General features: G+C 65.8%; 1 protein-coding gene across 3 annotated transcripts in view; it reads right to left on the bottom strand.

The window, feature by feature from the left end:
• PKD1 (polycystin 1, transient receptor potential channel interacting) overlaps positions 1-17,144 on the bottom strand; it is a 44,392-nt gene that overhangs the window by 8,355 nt on the left and 18,893 nt on the right. For all 3 annotated transcript variants that reach the window (XR_015245305.1, XM_086691562.1, XM_086691563.1), the window contains exons 9-33: positions 16,716-16,842; positions 16,153-16,400; positions 14,952-15,707; positions 14,005-14,136; positions 13,641-13,816; positions 13,312-13,445; positions 9,148-12,764; positions 8,842-8,991; positions 7,638-7,781; positions 7,223-7,502; positions 6,934-7,147; positions 6,678-6,861; positions 6,201-6,353; positions 5,365-5,509; positions 4,635-5,255; positions 4,171-4,327; positions 3,671-3,923; positions 3,366-3,561; positions 2,220-2,390; positions 1,997-2,140; positions 1,698-1,908; positions 1,471-1,597; positions 588-704; positions 436-485; positions 75-247 (exon numbers count right to left, since the gene is read on the bottom strand). Coding sequence is in view for 2 of the 3 variants with exons in the window: in XM_086691562.1 (XP_086547688.1) it covers positions 75-247; positions 436-485; positions 588-704; positions 1,471-1,597; positions 1,698-1,908; positions 1,997-2,140; positions 2,220-2,390; positions 3,366-3,561; positions 3,671-3,923; positions 4,171-4,327; positions 4,635-5,255; positions 5,365-5,509; positions 6,201-6,353; positions 6,678-6,861; positions 6,934-7,147; positions 7,223-7,502; positions 7,638-7,781; positions 8,842-8,991; positions 9,148-12,764; positions 13,312-13,445; positions 13,641-13,816; positions 14,005-14,136; positions 14,952-15,707; positions 16,153-16,400; positions 16,716-16,842 (8,680 nt within the window). In the remaining variant the exon portion in view is untranslated. The remainder of the gene's footprint in view (positions 1-74; positions 248-435; positions 486-587; positions 705-1,470; positions 1,598-1,697; positions 1,909-1,996; positions 2,141-2,219; positions 2,391-3,365; positions 3,562-3,670; positions 3,924-4,170; positions 4,328-4,634; positions 5,256-5,364; positions 5,510-6,200; positions 6,354-6,677; positions 6,862-6,933; positions 7,148-7,222; positions 7,503-7,637; positions 7,782-8,841; positions 8,992-9,147; positions 12,765-13,311; positions 13,446-13,640; positions 13,817-14,004; positions 14,137-14,951; positions 15,708-16,152; positions 16,401-16,715; positions 16,843-17,144) is intronic.

Below are 17,144 nucleotides of genomic sequence, written 5' to 3'. Positions count from 1 at the left end.
TTCTCCCACCCCCAGGTTCTTCAGAACCTTCCCGGGGATCGCGTGGGGATACCACCCTCCCCACCCCTGCTCACCCGAAGCTGAGAAGGACTTGGCAGGTGAGGAGGGGCTGACCAGGGAGAGCCCGTCCTCCTCCGGGCCCAGGCGGCCCCGTGCCAGCCGCTGCAGGGTGCTGCCCACGATGGATGGGTCATTCAGCAGGTCCGGCCAATTCAGCGTGCCTTCACTGGACGGCCAGCACACCAGGCTGTAGGTGACACAGGTGAAACAAGGGGGGCCCAGGGGGACACACGTACAACACGGCCCTAGAGCGTGTGTGACGACAATACCCGGAGCCAGGGGACAAAACGCACGCAGCGCAGACACCCATAATGCACCACGCACGAGGTGTGGCGGACCCACGCCAAGGCTCACGCTCTCTCTGGGGACTCCTACCTTTTGCAATCATCCAAAAATAAGTCACTTTTCATTTGTCCGGCAAAGGCCTGTTGAGAAGCACAGAGAACACCTCAGGTTCTGAGCTGCTCAGAGGCAGCGGGACCCACCCAGCCCGGGCAGGGCCCCGGGGGGGGGGGGGGCACACTCGCCTCAGCGCGGAGCCCCGGGAAGGCCAGGAAGGAGCTGTCCAGCACAGACGAGTCCAGGTAGCTGTCGATGTCCAGGACCGGCTGCCCCGCGGGGGTGGGGCTCGGGCCCCCAGCCACCTAGGGGAGAGGCAGGCATTCAGCAGAGGTGTGCCACCTCCGGAGCAGGCAGAGCCTGGGCTGGGGCTGTGCTAGAGAATGTTCTAGAATCGGGCACACGTTCTGTATCTGCACTGTCCATCACGGTAGCCACAGGCCGCTCACGGCACTGGAATGCAGCTGGCAGAGCTGAGGACTCCAGTTTTGTCATCGACTCGAACCAGCCGTGGTGGTGGCGGATTACCCCACGGGACCCCTGGCGCACACGCCCCCAGGGTATGGCGGTGGGTCCCTCCTGAGGGAAGTGCTCTGTCCTTCCCTCATCTCGTGCCGTCCCCATCAGATCGGACGGGAAGCGCCTGCTCCTTGTCTCTCTGAGCCTGTGAGGCACTGGCCCTTCGGCAGGTGCACGGGAGCCACCAGGGAGGCCGTTTGGGCTCTTCCTTGTCAGAGGGTTTAAATCGCCACTCTGGCCTCTTGCTAGAGATCTGCTCAGGTTTGCGACATCCTCCCGAGTCTTTCCGGGACCCTGCCCGTCTCCCCTCAGTCACCTGACAGGCTGGTCCACAGCGGTCACGGGAACCCCCCCCCCCCACCCAATCTGCCCTGTGATTTCCGTGGCATCAGAAGTGGGGCCCCGTTGGTTCATTCGTGATCTGGACAATCTGCATCTCTCTGTCTCCCTGCGTCAGTCGTCTCGACCTTCTGCCCTTCCCTCCGGCCACCCTTGGCGGCAGCAATGAGGCCCACGCTCTGTCCTCTGGAAGCTCCCCGGGCCCCAGCCCACCTTGCTCCGGGACATCCGGAAGAGAAACAGAATGACCAGGTAGACGGGATAGACGACCACACTGGACACCAGGCCGACGGCAACTGTGTCGGCACTCAGCGGGATCAGACCGGACACGGGCCCCGCGCTGTGTGGCAGGACAGGAGAAAGACCCGGGCTGGGGGAGGCTGTGTGGGGTAGGAGGGGTCGGGCAGGAGGAGATCATCGGGCCCCCCACGGGCACCCACCTGTAGGCGGCGTCTCCCACGACCCCGTACCACACAGCATTGGCGCCCAGGAAGAGGCAGACGAGGAGGACGCAACAGGTGGCCCGCTGGACGCGGGTGAAGCGGCTCCGAGGTGGCCGGTCCCAGAGGGAGAGCCAGAGATGCTTGTCAAAAAAGCCACGCTGCAGCTCGGCCACCAGGAGGCGCCGGAACCGCCGCACAGCCGCGTCGCCTGCAGAAAGGGCACAGCTGGCTTCAGGAGGCCAGCGGCACAGGCCACCCCTCGGCCAGCCCGGGCAGGGACGGGCCCAGGCCCTTACTTGCTGCCAGCACCTCCTTCTCCACGAGGCCGCCATTGGCCTCAGTCTCCACCGACAGCCAGTCGTTGACCAGGAAGAAGGTGCTGCAGGCGGTCTGCAGGTCCCGGACGATGATGTGCTGCAGGAACCAGGCGGGGCTGAGCCCTGCAGGGGAGGGGCGGTGAGTCAGGCTGAAGGGCACCGGTGGGGTGCCGGAGGGGCAGCCGCGGGCGCCCCCACAGACCTTTGTTGTCGTGCCACACACGGATCTTCCGCACGCTGCCCAGGCTGTGCGGCGTGGCGATCTGGAACACGTCCAGGCTGTTGCGGCGGAAGGCCCTGTCCCCATCCAGGTGCCGGTGGCCGCTGCGGCCCTCAGCCCCGTACAGCATGATGCCCACGTGTGCTGTGGTTCCTGGAGGATGGACAGAGAGGCAGCGGGGCTGGGTACGTGACCCCGGGCGGACCTTCCTACGTGCCAGACACGCAGCCGCCAACGACACGGTGCAGCAGGCGGGGCGCCAGATTAACCGAGCGACTACGTGAGACACAGTCGGCCCCACCTCCCTGTGATACCATATGCACGTGATGTTTTACAAAAACAGGGATTGGCCGGTGAGGGTAAGAGCACAGCGAGGAGGAGAAAAGTGGTAACGTGGGAGAGACGTTCAGAACGACGGTCACCAGTCAGGTCGACACTGGCCGAGGCCACGACACCAAACTCGCCAACGTAGGCAGACAGGGACCACGAGAGAAAGAACAAAGATGTCACAGAGCAACCCACGTGAGCGGTCAGAGGGGTGTCACGGAGCAGGAGGGCCAGCGAGGACAAGTGGGGGGGGGGGGAGGCAGGGGCAGGAGGACCAATGAGGACACGCCGGGGGGCGGGGTCACCGAGGAGGGCCAACCAGAACACGCGGGGGGAGTGGGGAGCAAGAGCAGGAGGGCCAACGAAGACACGCTGAGGGGGGAGCGCAGGAAGTGGCCGAGGCACGGAGAACACGCTCACGCGCATGGCAGCTCCTAGAGCCGCACGGCCAGCACTGCCCACGCTGCTCAGCAAGTTTTCCACAAAGAAATCGAATGCTTTTGCCCCCAGCACGTCTAACGTTCAAGTCACACTGTCCTCGCTCGGTCAGTCCGTCTTCCCAGTAACGGCTCACCACCACCCCCACTGTCGTCCGCTCGCTCACACAGGCGGGCCCCGCACTCCGATGCCCCGTGTGCCCAGAGAGCACCGTGAGGCCTGATGAGCTCCCGCCCCACGCGGCACCGGGTGAACGGAGCCCTCGTCCCGTCATCTACTAAGATAGTCGCTACCAGAGAAGATAGCCAGAGAGCACATGCAAGAGCAGCCGGGAGGCCTGGACCAGACAGCCCCCCGCCTCACCTGAGCCCCGGCCCCAGCCAGTCTTAACCAGGATCTCGTACTTGAAGCGGCCCCCCTTCCCGCAGAAAGGGATCACGCGGACACGGCTGACGTCCAGCTGGTCCAGCTTACGCAGGATCACGGCCATGACCACATAGGTCACCAGGCACACGGAACAGGTCAGCAGGACGACGTAGTTCACGCCTGAGGCCGGTTCCTGGGGAGACAAAGCCATCAGGTCCAGGAGGCACGGCCCTTGCCTCACTTTCTCAGGACGAGAGAAAGGCTGGGGCCTCCGAGCCCCCCAGAAACATGGTGCAACTCACTGGAAAGATGAACCGCACGTGGCTGGGAGGCACGAAGAGGCTGGCCCCGAAGGCAGTGAGGTGGCGGGTGAGGCAGACGGCCTGGCTGGGCGACGTCTCTTCCAAAGGCACAAGGCCCTCTGTCCTCCACATCATGTCCTTCTCGCTGAAGTACTGGCACAGGGATGTGTACAGGCCCACGGTCACTTCCAGTGCCGACCAACGGAAGTGGCTGGTCAAGTTCAGGTAATAAGTCCCGCCTGGGTCTCTGCTCCTAGAAGTTGAGCAAGCGTCACAGCCAGACCCTGCCCAGCCCGAGTCACGGCAGGTCCTGCTCCCAGACCCCTCGGCTGCAGCCACGCCCACCACGGGTGGCCAGGCCTGCCGCCTCCGGTCCTCCTGCCGCCAGACCTACTCCCACAGGAAACCCAGCGACCCTGCTGGCGTCCAGCCAGCCGTCAGAGATTAGCCCCCACTGTGGGTCCACGGTGGCCTGCTCCCAGGGCGGGGCGTGGGCTCACCCTGGGGCGATGAAGAAGGTGTAGGGCCTGTGGTCCCTGCCCGCCAGCGCCTCCGGGCCGATCCTCCTGCTGGCTGAGCAGTTGTGCTCGTTGGGCTGCGGCACCGAGTGCAGGTACACAGCCAGGTAGGGCTCGGGCTCCCGGGACAGGTAGTGTTCTAGGGGCACAAGGACAGCATTGGACGGCTGTCCCGCGCAGCTCGCACACCCTGGGGGACGCTCCCGGAGCCCTGTGGCGCCCTCCCTGCAGCCTGGGGCTGGGGGGCTGGAGAGCTCTCTGTTGCCGGCAGCACTCACTGTTGCCTTGTTCCCCGCTGCCCTGGGGCCAGGCCCCGGCCAGCCTATGAAGCAGGAGGCAGACTTTCCTAAAGGCCACGAGTCGGGGGGGGGGGGGGGGGTGGCACGAAAGACACCTGCTCACCAAGGGTCCCCCACACAGGCTGGGCCGAGGCCTGCAGCACCCACCGCTAAGCACCGAGTAGGTGAGCTGTAGGTGCAACCCGGCGTCAGGGTTGTTGTCCTCGGGGACGACCACAACGCCGACCGAGGCCTGCGGCTGGACGACGGCAGAGCCGGCAGGGCTGCGGCAGCCCCGTGCAGCCTGGTCTGAGTTGTTGGGTACTTTCACGGTGATGGCGCGCTCCGAGGCCAGCCGGCCAATGGGGATCTGGGCCCCGGCCTGCGTCTGGAAGGCCATGGACGCCACCTTGGTGGAGACAGTATAGTTGCTGATGTAGCCGAAGGGGAAGGGGTTGGAGTCGACGAGGATGATGAGCTGTACCACATCACTGAGGTTGGACAGGGCCCCGCTGAAGGCCTCGGGGATGGAGAAGTGGCAGCCGGGAACCGAGGCATCGCCCTGGCAGAGCAGGCTCAGCGGGTCTGAGCGCTTGCCCTGCGCCACGATCTCCTCGCCGGCCAGCGTCAGGGGCTCCTCGTTGAGCACGCGGGAGCGCATGAGGATACACATGAGGGCCGACGACAGGTGGTAGGCCCTGGATGCCACCATCAGGGACGGCGGCTCTGCGCCCAGCTCTGAGGGCTGCGGGCCCTGCATGTCCGCGCTGGCCAAGTGGATGAGGTCACCTGTGGGAGGAGAGGTGGGCGGAGAGGTGGCGGGGAGGGCTCAGAGGGGGGGCAAGCGGGGGGGGGGCGGGGGGGGGGGGAGCACGCGCCTGCCTGGGCCCGGCCGCACCTGTGATGTTGAGAATGCTGTCGGCAATGCCCGTGGGCGTGCCGGTGCCCTCGGTGGTCTCGGCCTGCAGGATGTGCATCATGCCCTCGAGCTTGTGCAGCGTCTTCTTCAGACACGAGCGGCACACGAGCTCCCTGCTGGACACCTACAGGGAGGCCAGACGCCGTAGGCAGCCCTCCTCCGGCCTGGCTGAGCAGGGCCGGCACCCCCTGTGACCCCTCAACCCACTTCAGTTCCGTCACACCGGCCACGTGGCCCAGGCCTTTCCCCAACACCCTTCACGCCGTGGCTGGAGAAACCACCCCAAGCGTGGGTTCCAGCCATGTGCCTCCCTGCCGAGAGCTCTTCTGTGGTTTCTCCCCACCTGCGGGCGAGGAAGGTGCAAGGTAACGCGGTCCTGCCGCTCGCCCTAATCCATGTGCCTGGCCATGAGAGCCACGTGTCACAGGTGACCTCTCCCGCCTGGGAAGGTTCTCTGCTTCCTTCTCTGCTGAAAGCTGTGCAGCAATTTCCCACCACGCAGAGGCACAGCGTGCCCCCGCCCCCATCAAGACTGTGCTCAGCTCAGCCGAGCCTGGTTCTCGAGTCCTGGGCGACAGCGGTGGCTAACTGCTTGGGGCTACAGAAGCCAGATCAGGTGTGACCGTGGGCTGAGCGGGAGGGCACCGGAACAGCCTCTTCACGTGTGCTCTCCTTGGAGCCAAGCCGCTCCTTACCCGTAGGCCACCCTGCACAGTCGCACCTGCAGCTCACATGCTAAATGGCCAAGGACAGGCACACGGCCAGGGAGACTTGGCCAGGACAGGGGCTGCCATGGGGCCCGAGGCCCACCCTACCGTGCACTGGGCCAGCGCCGCGGCAATCTGCCGGATGTCATCCACGGTGTTGACCCGCAGGGAGACCAGAATCTCTGTGACGTTTTTGCGTATCTGGGCTTGCAGCTGCCGCCTGGGGTCCGACTCTGCTGACGAGGCCAGCGCCTGCTCGTGCTGAGGGCAGTGAGCACAGGGGAGCCCTCAGGGCAATGGGCAGCTTCACTGGCAGCGACACAAGTTGTCTCAGCCACTAGAAAACTCGGGCAGCGGCTCAAACCCTGTTTCTTCAGGGACAAAAGGGGGCTTAGGGGGCTTTCCCAGGACTTCTCATGGGGGTGTGGAGGGCTGGCATCAGGGGAAGGGTCCACAGGCTGGGACTGTGGAGAAGAGGAGTTATTTCAAGGAGACGAGTCAGGGGGCCAACTGCTTGCGAGGCAGCGAAGACTGGCCCGGGCCCACCCTCCCCACCGAGGGCAGATGAGAGGAGGGACTCCTCACCCCTGTGCTGGCCTCGTTGAGCACAGTGATGAGGGCCAGAGAGTACTCGATGACGTGCTGGGGGTCAGCCTGTCTCAGTAGTCTGGGAAGCATGCTCTCCGTGAGGCTGTGCAGCCAAGTCGTGAGGTCCAGGGGGCCACCTGGCAGGTCACTAGGGAGTTCGGGCAGGGTGATGGCCAGAGACCTGCGTGCAGAAGCTCTCGGTGAACAAGTGGCAGTCCCCGCTCCCACCTGCCCAGATCCCGCCCAGGCTCACCTATTGAGAGCAACCACAGCGGCGCCTAGCTGGTCCTGCACGACCACGGCCAAGTCCACCTGGAAGTGTGGTGCAAAACCAGGCGGCAGCACGGCTCCGTAGGCAGAGAGGCTGCCCCTGTAGACGCAGAACTCTTCGCAGTGGCCCTGGCGACAGCGCCGCAGCAACAGGGCGTACACGAGTGGGACGCCTGCGTCTTCCGCATCCTGCCAGCCTGCGGGCCCCTCGGTGTCAGCGGCGCCCCAGACTCCCTGCGCCGCGCCTCCCTGTTGCCTGCACCTGTACTCACCTGTGCACTCGAAATGCACCTTGGTGGTGAGGGCGCGCACGGCGTCCAGCGGGAAGAGGCGGCAAGAGCCTCCGCGCGGGGGCCGGTTGGCGGAGAGGCGGATGGAGGCGCAGCCCTCTTCCTCGCCCGAGCGGCCCAGCACCGTGAGCGTGAACGTGTAACCCTCGCCGTCCCGCAGCACGCCGCGCCGTACCACCAGCCGCATGCCTGAGCTGCCTGTCGACGTGGTCGTCTCGTCCAGCACCAGCGTCTCATTGCTGAAAGTACGCGCCGCCCAGCGCTGCAGAGCCAGGGGACAGAGACCAAGGTGCTGAGGACCGGGAGCAACCCCGCCCCGCCCCGCCGAGGCCCCGCCCCCGCGCGGCCCCGCCCCGCCCCGCCCCGCCCCGTCCCCCAGTCCTACACTCGCGCTCACCCCTCGCTGGGAGCCCCCGCTACAGTTGTCACAGCGGCCCTCTAGGTACACATAGGAGCTACGGCTCACTGCGTACACGGCCTGCGCCTTGCAGGACACACACTCCAAGGACACAAGGGGCACCCGACCCCTACGGATCAACACCTGGAGACAAGAAAAGAAGCCACGACCTGAGCCAGGGCCTCCACTCCTGGGGCCCACACCCTGAGTCTGCACAGGGCAGTCAGCCCCAGCCAGGCTCCCCAGGGGAGCTGGGCCTCTGGCCTCTACCCTGATGCTGTTCCCCTGGCTGGGAAGGCTCCTCTCTGGGCCCTGCCAGCACCCAGTTAACCCGGAGTCCAACTTCCCAAGGCTCCGTGGGCTCAGCCCTCCTCAAGTACATTCGTTCAGTTTTTGATGTCTCCCAGTCTGGAGGATGGTGGTGGACACCCAAGAGGGCAGAGTCCACCTCGTGCTTATTTTCCATAGCACCCAAAGCCCAGCTTGGGCCTAGCACACACGAAGCACTCAGGTACTCACCTGTGAACAGAATGGATGGACGGACGGACGTACCCGTGGAGGAGAAACAGAACGAACGCACGTGTGGGGTGATGGCGGCCGTGCTCACTACACAGCCCCATCTGAGGTCGGTCCCACCTCAGCCAATCCAGGCTGGACCCCGCTCCGAGCTCCCCTGTCCCCACACAGCCCGTCCCAGGCACCAGCAGCACCTCGCGCACCTGCCGCCATCGGCAGGCCGCTGGCACCTCGGTCCTGACCTGCCTGGAGGGTGCAGGGGGCAGCAATGTTGAGCACGTGTCCACCCAGGGCTGAGAACAGGCTCTTCCTGTTCAAAAATGAGGACACCCATGCTCTGGGAAGGGGGCCGGTTTCCTCACTGCCTTTGGTGCTGCTGGAACCCCTTACTTCTCACTAATAAATACCTAGAGCACCCAGGACCCCTCTAAGCTCCAGAAGGCCGCAGCGCTTCCGGAAGGAAACAAAACTGAAGCAAAACATTTTGTTAAAGAGAATCTGTATCAATCAAATGTAGTAACTCACAGTGAGAACCACTAGCTTCCAGAACACCAAAACACAGGAAACCTTCACCAAGAGTGTTGGCGTGAATGGCCCTGTGCACTCAGCCCTCCCTGGCTGCACCTCGGCCACCCCAGGGCCCGGAACTCCGCCTTGCTGGGCTAAGGACTGGGCCCCTGGCACCTACCGTCTGGTTTGTGGCCTCCTCCTTCCGGCCTGCCTTCCACACGGTCAGGTTGAAGGTGTACTCCACGCCAGCTTGCAGGCGCTCCCGGGGGACGGTGACCACGCTGCTCCCCCGGGGCCCAAAGGTCAGAGCGCACCCGCCAGTCTCACTCTGTAGCCACAAGGGAAGGGGTCGTGAGACCCTGGACGGCTTCAAAGCAGAGCCCAGCCCCGGGCACGTTTGGAAGACCCCCTGCCCCTCCGAGGCTCATCCGCACGAACGACCAAGGGAGCCAGAGGGGACCTCATGTCCCCTGGTGCACCGGACCTGCGTTGAGGCCACACAGGCCCAGTGGAAGCTGAGTGGCGTCTGGTCGCCGTCCTCCAGGTTGGGATCGTAGGACTTGCTCCCATCTAGCACCAGGTCCTGAGTGTCCGACCACACACGGTACGAGCCTCCCTCGATGATGGGCACCAGGCGCTCAGGGACCACGGTCACATTGGCTTGGATGCTCCGTGCCAGCGGGGTGTCCCCAAATGACACCAGAAACACAAAGCAGTAGTGGCCCACAGGCAGCGCCAGCCGTGGCACCACCAGCTGGGGCCGGCTCATGTCCACGCTGGGCAGAGCCACGGGGGCCATGCGCACCGGCCGATGGCAGCCAGCGGCACGGTACACCTCCCACCGGTACTCCGTCTGGTAGGTGACGCAGTCACGGAGGTTGACGTGGGCTTCCAGGTAGTTGCGCTGGGAGCGCCGCATCAGCACCTGCGGGGGCAGGGCCACGTCCACCTCGGGCTCCCTACAGGCCAGCACGTGGACGGTGACCGTGGCCTGGGCCACGAAGAAGCTCACCAGGTTGGAAGCATTCACCTCCACGCGGTAGTCCCCAGGCTGCAGGTAGGAGTGCTCAGCCCAGGGCGCCTCCGTGTCCTCCGCCGGGGCCCCATCCCCGAAGTCCCAGCGATAGGCCACACGCCGGGGGCTAGGGCTGGTGGCGGCCTCGAACCGGGCCGAGCGGTTGGTAAAGCAGCGGCCACTGCGCAGCACCACGTGCTGGATGGCGTCCTGGACCTCGACCACGAGGGTGCGGTTCACGCCACCCAGCTCGTTGAAGGCGCGCACGTGGATTTCCAGCAGCCCCGCGGCCACGGGGGTGTAGGTGACGTCGCGGCCTGACAGAATGACCAGCGAGTCCCCCTGGACCTTTTGCAAGGAGAAGTACCACGCGTAGGCCACGCGGGACCCCCGCTGCACGCGGGCCGTGAAGTTCCTCTCCGTGCCCGTGGGGATGCCTGGCTCACAGCAGTTGGGCACCTGGAGCCCACCCACCGCCTCTAGCACCAAGATGCGCACCTGCGCCTGGGCCCGGCTCACGTGGTTTTCCGCCTGCACGCTCAGCGTGTAGTCCCCGGCCCGGGGGAAACTGCGGGAGAAGCGGGGCCCGGGCAGTGCCTCGGTGGCGGCCCCGCCGACCTGCAGGTAGAAGCTGACGGCAGAGCCAGCGGCCAGCAGGACCTGCAGGTGGACCAGCTGCCCGGGCGCCACCACCTTGCTGCTGGCCCACAGCACGAGGCCCGCGACGGGCTCTTCCACCGTGAGCTCACGCGTGGCCAGGCCCCAGCTGACGGCATTGGAGGCGTTGAGCCGAACGGAGAAGGCGCCGGCGTCACGGAAGACCACAGAAACGTGCTGGCCGTGCCTGCTGCCACCCGGCACCGCCCAGCACCAGCTCACGTCGGTGCCTGAGTCCAGCTGCCCCCAGAAGGGCACGGCAGAACCCGCCGCCACGAAGCTGCCACCCAGCTCGCCGGCCCTGATGCTGAGGCCACTTACGGGCACCTGCACAGCCACCTCAGTGGTGGCGTTGGCCGAGCCCAGCTGGTTCCTAGCCGTGACCGTGACCAGGTACAGGCCGGGGGTGGGGAAGGTGTGGGTCGTGGATGGCTCTGGGGTCTCCCAGCTCAGTCCTCCCTCCAGAGACCAGCTATAAATGACGCCGCTGCCCCCAGCCAGCTTGGCACAGAGGGTGACGCTGGCATCGACGGCGGCCGGGTTCGGGGAGGCGGCTGCGGCCAGCCACCCCACAGGCTCCACAAAGTCCACCGTGCGATTGGCCAGGGCGCTGCCCAGCATGTTGGCGGCCCGCAGCTGGATGCGGTAAGTGCCGGCCTCGAGCACAGTGAGCGAGAAGGCTCTGCCGCTGCCGGCCAGCGCCGGGCCGCCGTCCCGCTGGGCGGTCCAGCTGTAGGAGATGTTGGTGCCGTCCCGGACCACGGCCTGCAGCTGCAGCGTGCGGTTGGTGGGAAAGCAGCAGCCGCCTCCGCCCCCCACCACCTGCAGGCCCTCGATGTGCTGTAGGACGTAGACAAAGATGCTGTCCTGGGCGGCGCCCACCTCGTTCTCGGCCGTGACGATGATGTTGAAGGTGCCCACGGAGCGGAAGGTGTAGGAGATGGTGGGGCCCCCGGGGATGGGCGTGCAGCGGTCGCAGAGCACCCAGGAGTAGCGCACGTCGCTGCCGGCCTCCAGGGAGGTGGCGAAGCTGACGCTGCCGTTGAGGGGCACCACCGTGCGGCTGGCGTTGACGCTGAGCCCCCGCGCACGCTCCCGCACCGTGACGTTCAGCCGAGCCTCGCCACGGCTCACCTCGTTCCACCCGGTCACGCGGACGGTGAAGTGGCCCGTGCTGTTGTAGGCGTGGATGACCGCGGAGCCCTCGAGGAGCCCACCGTCCCCCAGCTCCCACAGGTAGGTGGCGGGGCACCCGCGGCCCCCGGCGGAGAACAGGTATGGCTGCTGCAGCTCCAGCACGCGAGAACCATTGACCCGGACACCCGTGAGCTCCACGGGCTCCTGCACCTCCACGAGCGCGGAGTCGTTGGCAGCCGAGATGTTGTTGGATACGGCAACCGTCACCAGGTAGGAGCCAGAGGCCGGGTAGGCAAACGTGGCCTCGGGGCCCCCGACGCGGGCAGGATCCTCAGTGCCAAAGTCCCAGGTGTAACGGTAGAGGAATGGGGGCCAGGCACGAGCCACCCACCGGGCCTCGTCCCCGAGCCGCACGAACTGCCTCTCGGGCCACAGGGTCACGTTGCCCAGCTCGGGCTCCACGCAGACGCTGGTGAAGTAATGGGCCTTGTTCACGTGGCTCGAGAGGACCAGCGTCAAGGGGAACGTGCCGCTCCGCGTGAAGTTGTGCGTCACCGTCGGGTCCCCCGAGACGGTGGTGTTGGAGGAGCCATCCCCGAACGTCCAGTCAAAGATGTAGTGGGTGGGGTCCCCAGTGACGTGGGCCGTGAGCCGGGCGAGGGGCTGCACAGGGATGCAGGCCGCAGGCTCGATCCGCAGCACCTCCAGGACAAACACCTGCAGGGGCAGGCTCAGCGCCAGGCGGCCCGCGGGGCTGGACGCTCCCACAGTCACCGTGCAGTTCCGTGCCCGCAGGTACACGTGCTCCACCGTGGCCTCGGGGCCCGTGAGCACCGTGCCGTCCCCCATGTCAAAAGTCCACGTGACGTTGTCTCCCGACTCCAGGGCGGCACTGACGGTCACAGGCGCGCCCTGCTCCACGGACGGGCTGAGGCTCACGCTCAGGCCCCGAAGCTCCTCAAAGACACGGATGCCGACACATGCCGTCACGCTGCTAACCGTGTTGTTGACCTCCAGACGGACGCGGTATGTGCCCCCTGAGCTGTATGTGTGGTTGACCTCTGGCCAGTGCTGCGTCACAGCTGGGGAGTCATCTCCGAAGTCCCACGTGTACAGGATGCCCCCAGGTGAGGGCAGTGGGCGTGGGGCAAAGGTGACAGACTGGCCAGCCACCAGGACACGGCTTCCCACGGCCACAGCCACAGCAGGCAGGGTGGCGCGCACGCTCACAGACACTTGCCGCGTCAGGTTCTCGAAGGCGTTGGACACCAGCAGGGTCAGGTTGTACTCACCTGGGGGACAGGCCTGAGTGAGAACAGGGCCAGGGCCACCTCCACCACCTGCTTGGCGAAGTCATGACCTAACCCCGTGCTGCTGCGGGCCAGGGCCCCTCGGGAAGACAGAACAGGCCCTCGGTCAAAATGTCAAGGGAGAATGCCCTTGGGCCCTTTCCCGGGAGGTTCTCGCAATGGGGCCAGTACAGGGTGCCACGAGCAGAGGGCGAGACGCGGGGCTGGGACATAAATGAGATGGGAGCAGACCCTCCCTGGTGAACAGAGAGGGTCGGTGCAGGGCAAGGATGGTGGGGTCACCAATGATCACTGTGCATTCTGCGTGTGAGACTTCTGGAATTTTAAAAATAAAAGGTAACTCCCTTCTGAGCCAAAAGTGGGTCTGAGTAGGGGCCAGGAAGGTCCAGTTTCTGCCCAAGAGATTTGAATCGTGGGGCTCAGTGGCCCAGACACCACTCTTTCACTCTATTAAGGGCCCCAGGCCACCAACCCGGACTGGGCAGAAGGGGGCTGTCCCCACGGCAGGGTGGCGGGCCCCAGCGCTCACCTGGGATGGCGTAGGCGTGTGTGACATTGTGCTCCACCAGCACTTGGGCGACCGCAGGGTCTGGCACCCGGAAGGACTCATTGTACGGAGGCTTGAACTGGCCAATCACCTGGTCCCCGTCCCCAAAGGTCCACCTGCCGGGCCACAGGCAGGCAATGAGCAGGCTGGAGTGGGAGCACGCTGGCCCGGCTGCAGCCGCTCCCCTCTCCCAGGGTCCCACGTACCCGCCACCTCCTGGCAGGTGAGGAGGGGCGGGCTGGGGGAGAGCCGGGCCTCAGCCCCACAAGGGCTCGGCTGGCTCCACTGCCCGCCAGACCAGGAGCACTCACAGAAAAGCCACCTCCACAGCCGAGTCCACCAGCACGTGGGCAGCCAGTGCCAGCGTGGCATTGGGGGGCAACACGGGTGGCACTGCAGACACCCAGAGGCCCCTCATCCTGTTCATCCGCTCCACGGTGACGTTATAGTTCACGGTGACATTGCTCACATGGTTGGAGGCCGTCAGCTGTGGGGACAGGCAGCAGTGTGTGGGCTGCCAGCGGGTGGCGAGGAGGCCCAAAGCAGCGCAGGCAGAACTCCACCCTGCACTCACCCGCGGCCAGCCGAGGGGTCCTCGGGAAGCAAAGCGGAACAGAAGGCCAAGATGAGCACAGCAGTCCCGGCCCCGCCCCCGCCCCACCCCCGCCCACCCACCGAGAGCTTGAAGACAGCAGCGCTCTGGTAGATGACGTTGAAGACCACATTGTGGAAGGTAAGGGACTGCTTGTCGTCTATAGTCCAGCGGAAGACCACGTCTGAGCCGGCCTCCACCATGGGGCTGTACCTCTGCAGGGAGGGCACAGTGTGGGCGGCGCTGGGGCTTTGGAGACCCAATTCTGCCCTAAGCAGAATTCCACCACCTGGACACGCCTCCCCAGGGGGTTTCCCAGGCCAAGACTTCAGACACCACGGGAGGTGGAGGGCAGGGGGAGGGAGGTGGAGGGCAGGGGGAGGGGGGTGGGGGGCCTAGGGGGCCACGTGTCATAGGACTATGGGCTGACATGCCCTTTGACGTTTCAGTTCCTCCGGCTTCCTGTGTGGAAAGTGATCTAGCACCAGGGACAGAAAGAGCCCACCATCTGAGTCTCTGTGCACCCTGTCCCTGGGCTCCTGCCCGGGCCCACAGTCTCAGCACAGGCTGCTTGGGAAGGCACGGGAGTCTCAAGAGGCCTCGTGGTTCTGGGTGTTTACCCAAGTCAGCTGACAGAACAGGTGTGAGGAGGGAGCTGAGGTCAGAGACGGCCCTTCTGACAGCCCGTGTGCGGGCCGTAGAGCTGGTGGCTGACCTGTGCGTGTGTGGGAGGGCGTGGGGGGACACCCCAAGCAGCAAGTATGGCACTGACAGCAGCAGGGTGACATGAGGACCACCCCCCCGCAAAAGCACTCCCTTCAGCATGATGGGAACACAGCAGCAGCCTTGAAGACACTCAGGCTCCATGAGGGTAGAGCTGCTCAGGGGCCGTGGGAGAGACCGCAGATGCTCAGAGCTGCTGTTTGACAGGCGGTTCCTCACTAACTCGGGAACTACCACCGGTCTGAGGAGCCCAAGAACAGAACCTGCCCAGAAACCAACCCCGGGCCGCCTTCCCCGCCTCACTCACCACCAGGACGCCTTGCAGCACCCGGGCTTCGGGGCTGGGTGTGGCCCGGAGGCCGCAGATGGGCTCCTCGGCCTTCACCTGCAGGCTGAGGTTGGCCCGGCCGGCGCTGTTCTCCACCACCACCTCCACCGTGTGCTCGCCCTCATGGAGGCCGGGCAGGTCCAGCACCGAGAACAGGGTGGTGTTGGCCTCGAGCGCACAGCTGGGCACCAGGGCAGCCACCGGGGCAGGGCAGGCGGCCTCAAAGGGTGCGCTGACATTGCCCCCAGGCCAGTGGGCCGTGGCCGTGGCGTTGGTGCCCGAGTCTACCCGGAGCACCAAGACCGAGCCGTTGGTGGGCACATAGAGGCGGCCATCGTGGGGGGTGGGATGGGCCACACGCAGGCCAGCCACCGGGGAGAGCACATCAAAGTCGCAGGACAGGTTGTGCGTGGACACGCTGTTGCCCACCGTGGCCCGGACCTCATAGTGCCCAGGCCGCCGCAGCCCCGGGTTGGGCCTCAGGCCGAGCAGAGGGGTGAGGCGCTCTGTGGCGGCGAGCAGCCGCAGGGCGCAGGCGGGGCCAGTCGGGGCCACCTCCAGCTGGGCGGGCAGGTGGGCCAGCCAGGCCGAGGCCACGGCGGACAAGTACGGCGCCTCAGGGCCAGGGGGTCCGAGCGCCGGCGAGCAGTGCAGGAGGGCACCTGGTCCAGCGTCGTGCTGCAAGGTGACGAGGTCACCGGGGAGCAGGGGGCCGTCCTGGCCCTGGAAGGGGACCTGCAGGAAGGAGGCGGGCTGTGTCAGGTCCTCACAGCGGGATGCTGCAGGGCGGGGGGGCTACAAGGGAGCACAGGACCAGGGGCTCCAGCAGGCAGGCGGGATCCACCTGGGGTAATCTAGACTCACACCCACAGGGGGCCCGGCTCTCGGGCACTCACTCACTCACTCACTCACTCACTCACTCACTCCCCCAGGCCCTCATGGAGGGGGCTGACAGACAGGCTCAGAGGGATGGGCCGTGTGCAGGGCAGAGGGCCAGGATGCGGGCCAGGCAGGGGCAGGACAAGCAGAAGGGCCCGGGTGGCAGCTTCTCATGCTGGGGGGTGAGCAAGGACAAGGACAAAGCCGGAGAAAGGCAGGGGCCTGGTGCGCCAAGCGGGAGTGTACTGTCTGTGCTTCAGGGAGAGACCCAGGCCTCAGGCAGCAGGGCCAACACACGTACTGAGTACTGGGTGGGAGGGCCTGCCGGCACGGAGAACAGAAACTCCTTCCAGAGCACACAGGAGGTCCCAGGGGGCCCTGGCCCTGACGCGGACGCGTTGGCACAGGCCCGGGGCCGGCAGAGGGTGTCCGGTGACAGGGGGATACCAGTTTGGGGGCACCAGCGTCCCTCTGGGGTGCACGCGGGCACCGGCCGAGCCTGGCTCTCCAGGGACGCACTCTCAGGCTCCCCGCCATGTCCTGGGGCCCCTGCAAGGAGAGGAGGGGTTATCAGGGACCCCCGCTTGCTAATGGGCCCCAGTCAGGGACACCCCACCCCCAGGGAGACACGAGGTCTTGCCAGGCCGCACACCAACCCCCACCCCCACCATCCCTCCTCTATTCCTCCTGACACCAGGCCAGCTGCCTGACTCAGGCGAGTCCCGGCGACACCGAGCAGGAGTCGGTTTCTCTACAGACCCCACTCTGTGCATCTCAAGGCTGGAGACCAGTCCAATAGCCAAGGAGCCGCTACACGTGATGGCACAGACAGGTCCCCACTGCCCCAACGGGACGGAGCCCCACCTGCTCCTCCCTCGGGCCGGAACACCTGCAGCCGCAGCTGGGCGGGTCGGTGGAGCTCCTGAGTGCCGAACTCGGCAGCAATGAGGAAGGCTTCTCTACTCAGGCCCAGGCTGGGGAACACCATCACCTGGGGAAAGGGGGACTGCTCAGCTCCACAGACCCCAGCCCCCGCCACCCCACCCCCCCAGCACCCACTGGGTCAGAGGGGAAGGAGCCCCCAGACAGGGCTTCACATTGTGGCTAACGGTCACTCGAGACAAAAAATCAGGTCAAAACCATCTGTGGGCAGCAGGACCCTGACCTTGTTTTTTAAAAATCCACAAACACCCAGAGAAAACACTGAAGAGCACTCAGAGCTCTCTGAGCTACCCGGGCGGGTACCTCTCCCCTGTGCACGGCAGTGGGCTTCCTACGCGTCTCTCCTCGGCA

The sequence above is a fragment of the Puma concolor genome, chromosome E3, assembly GCF_028749965.1.
Source record: "Puma concolor isolate L17-30 chromosome E3, mPumCon1.1.hap2, whole genome shotgun sequence".
NCBI lineage: Eukaryota > Metazoa > Chordata > Mammalia > Carnivora > Felidae > Puma > Puma concolor.
Note: the sequence above shows the minus strand (reverse complement) of the source record. Positions and strands in the feature narration are given on the sequence as shown.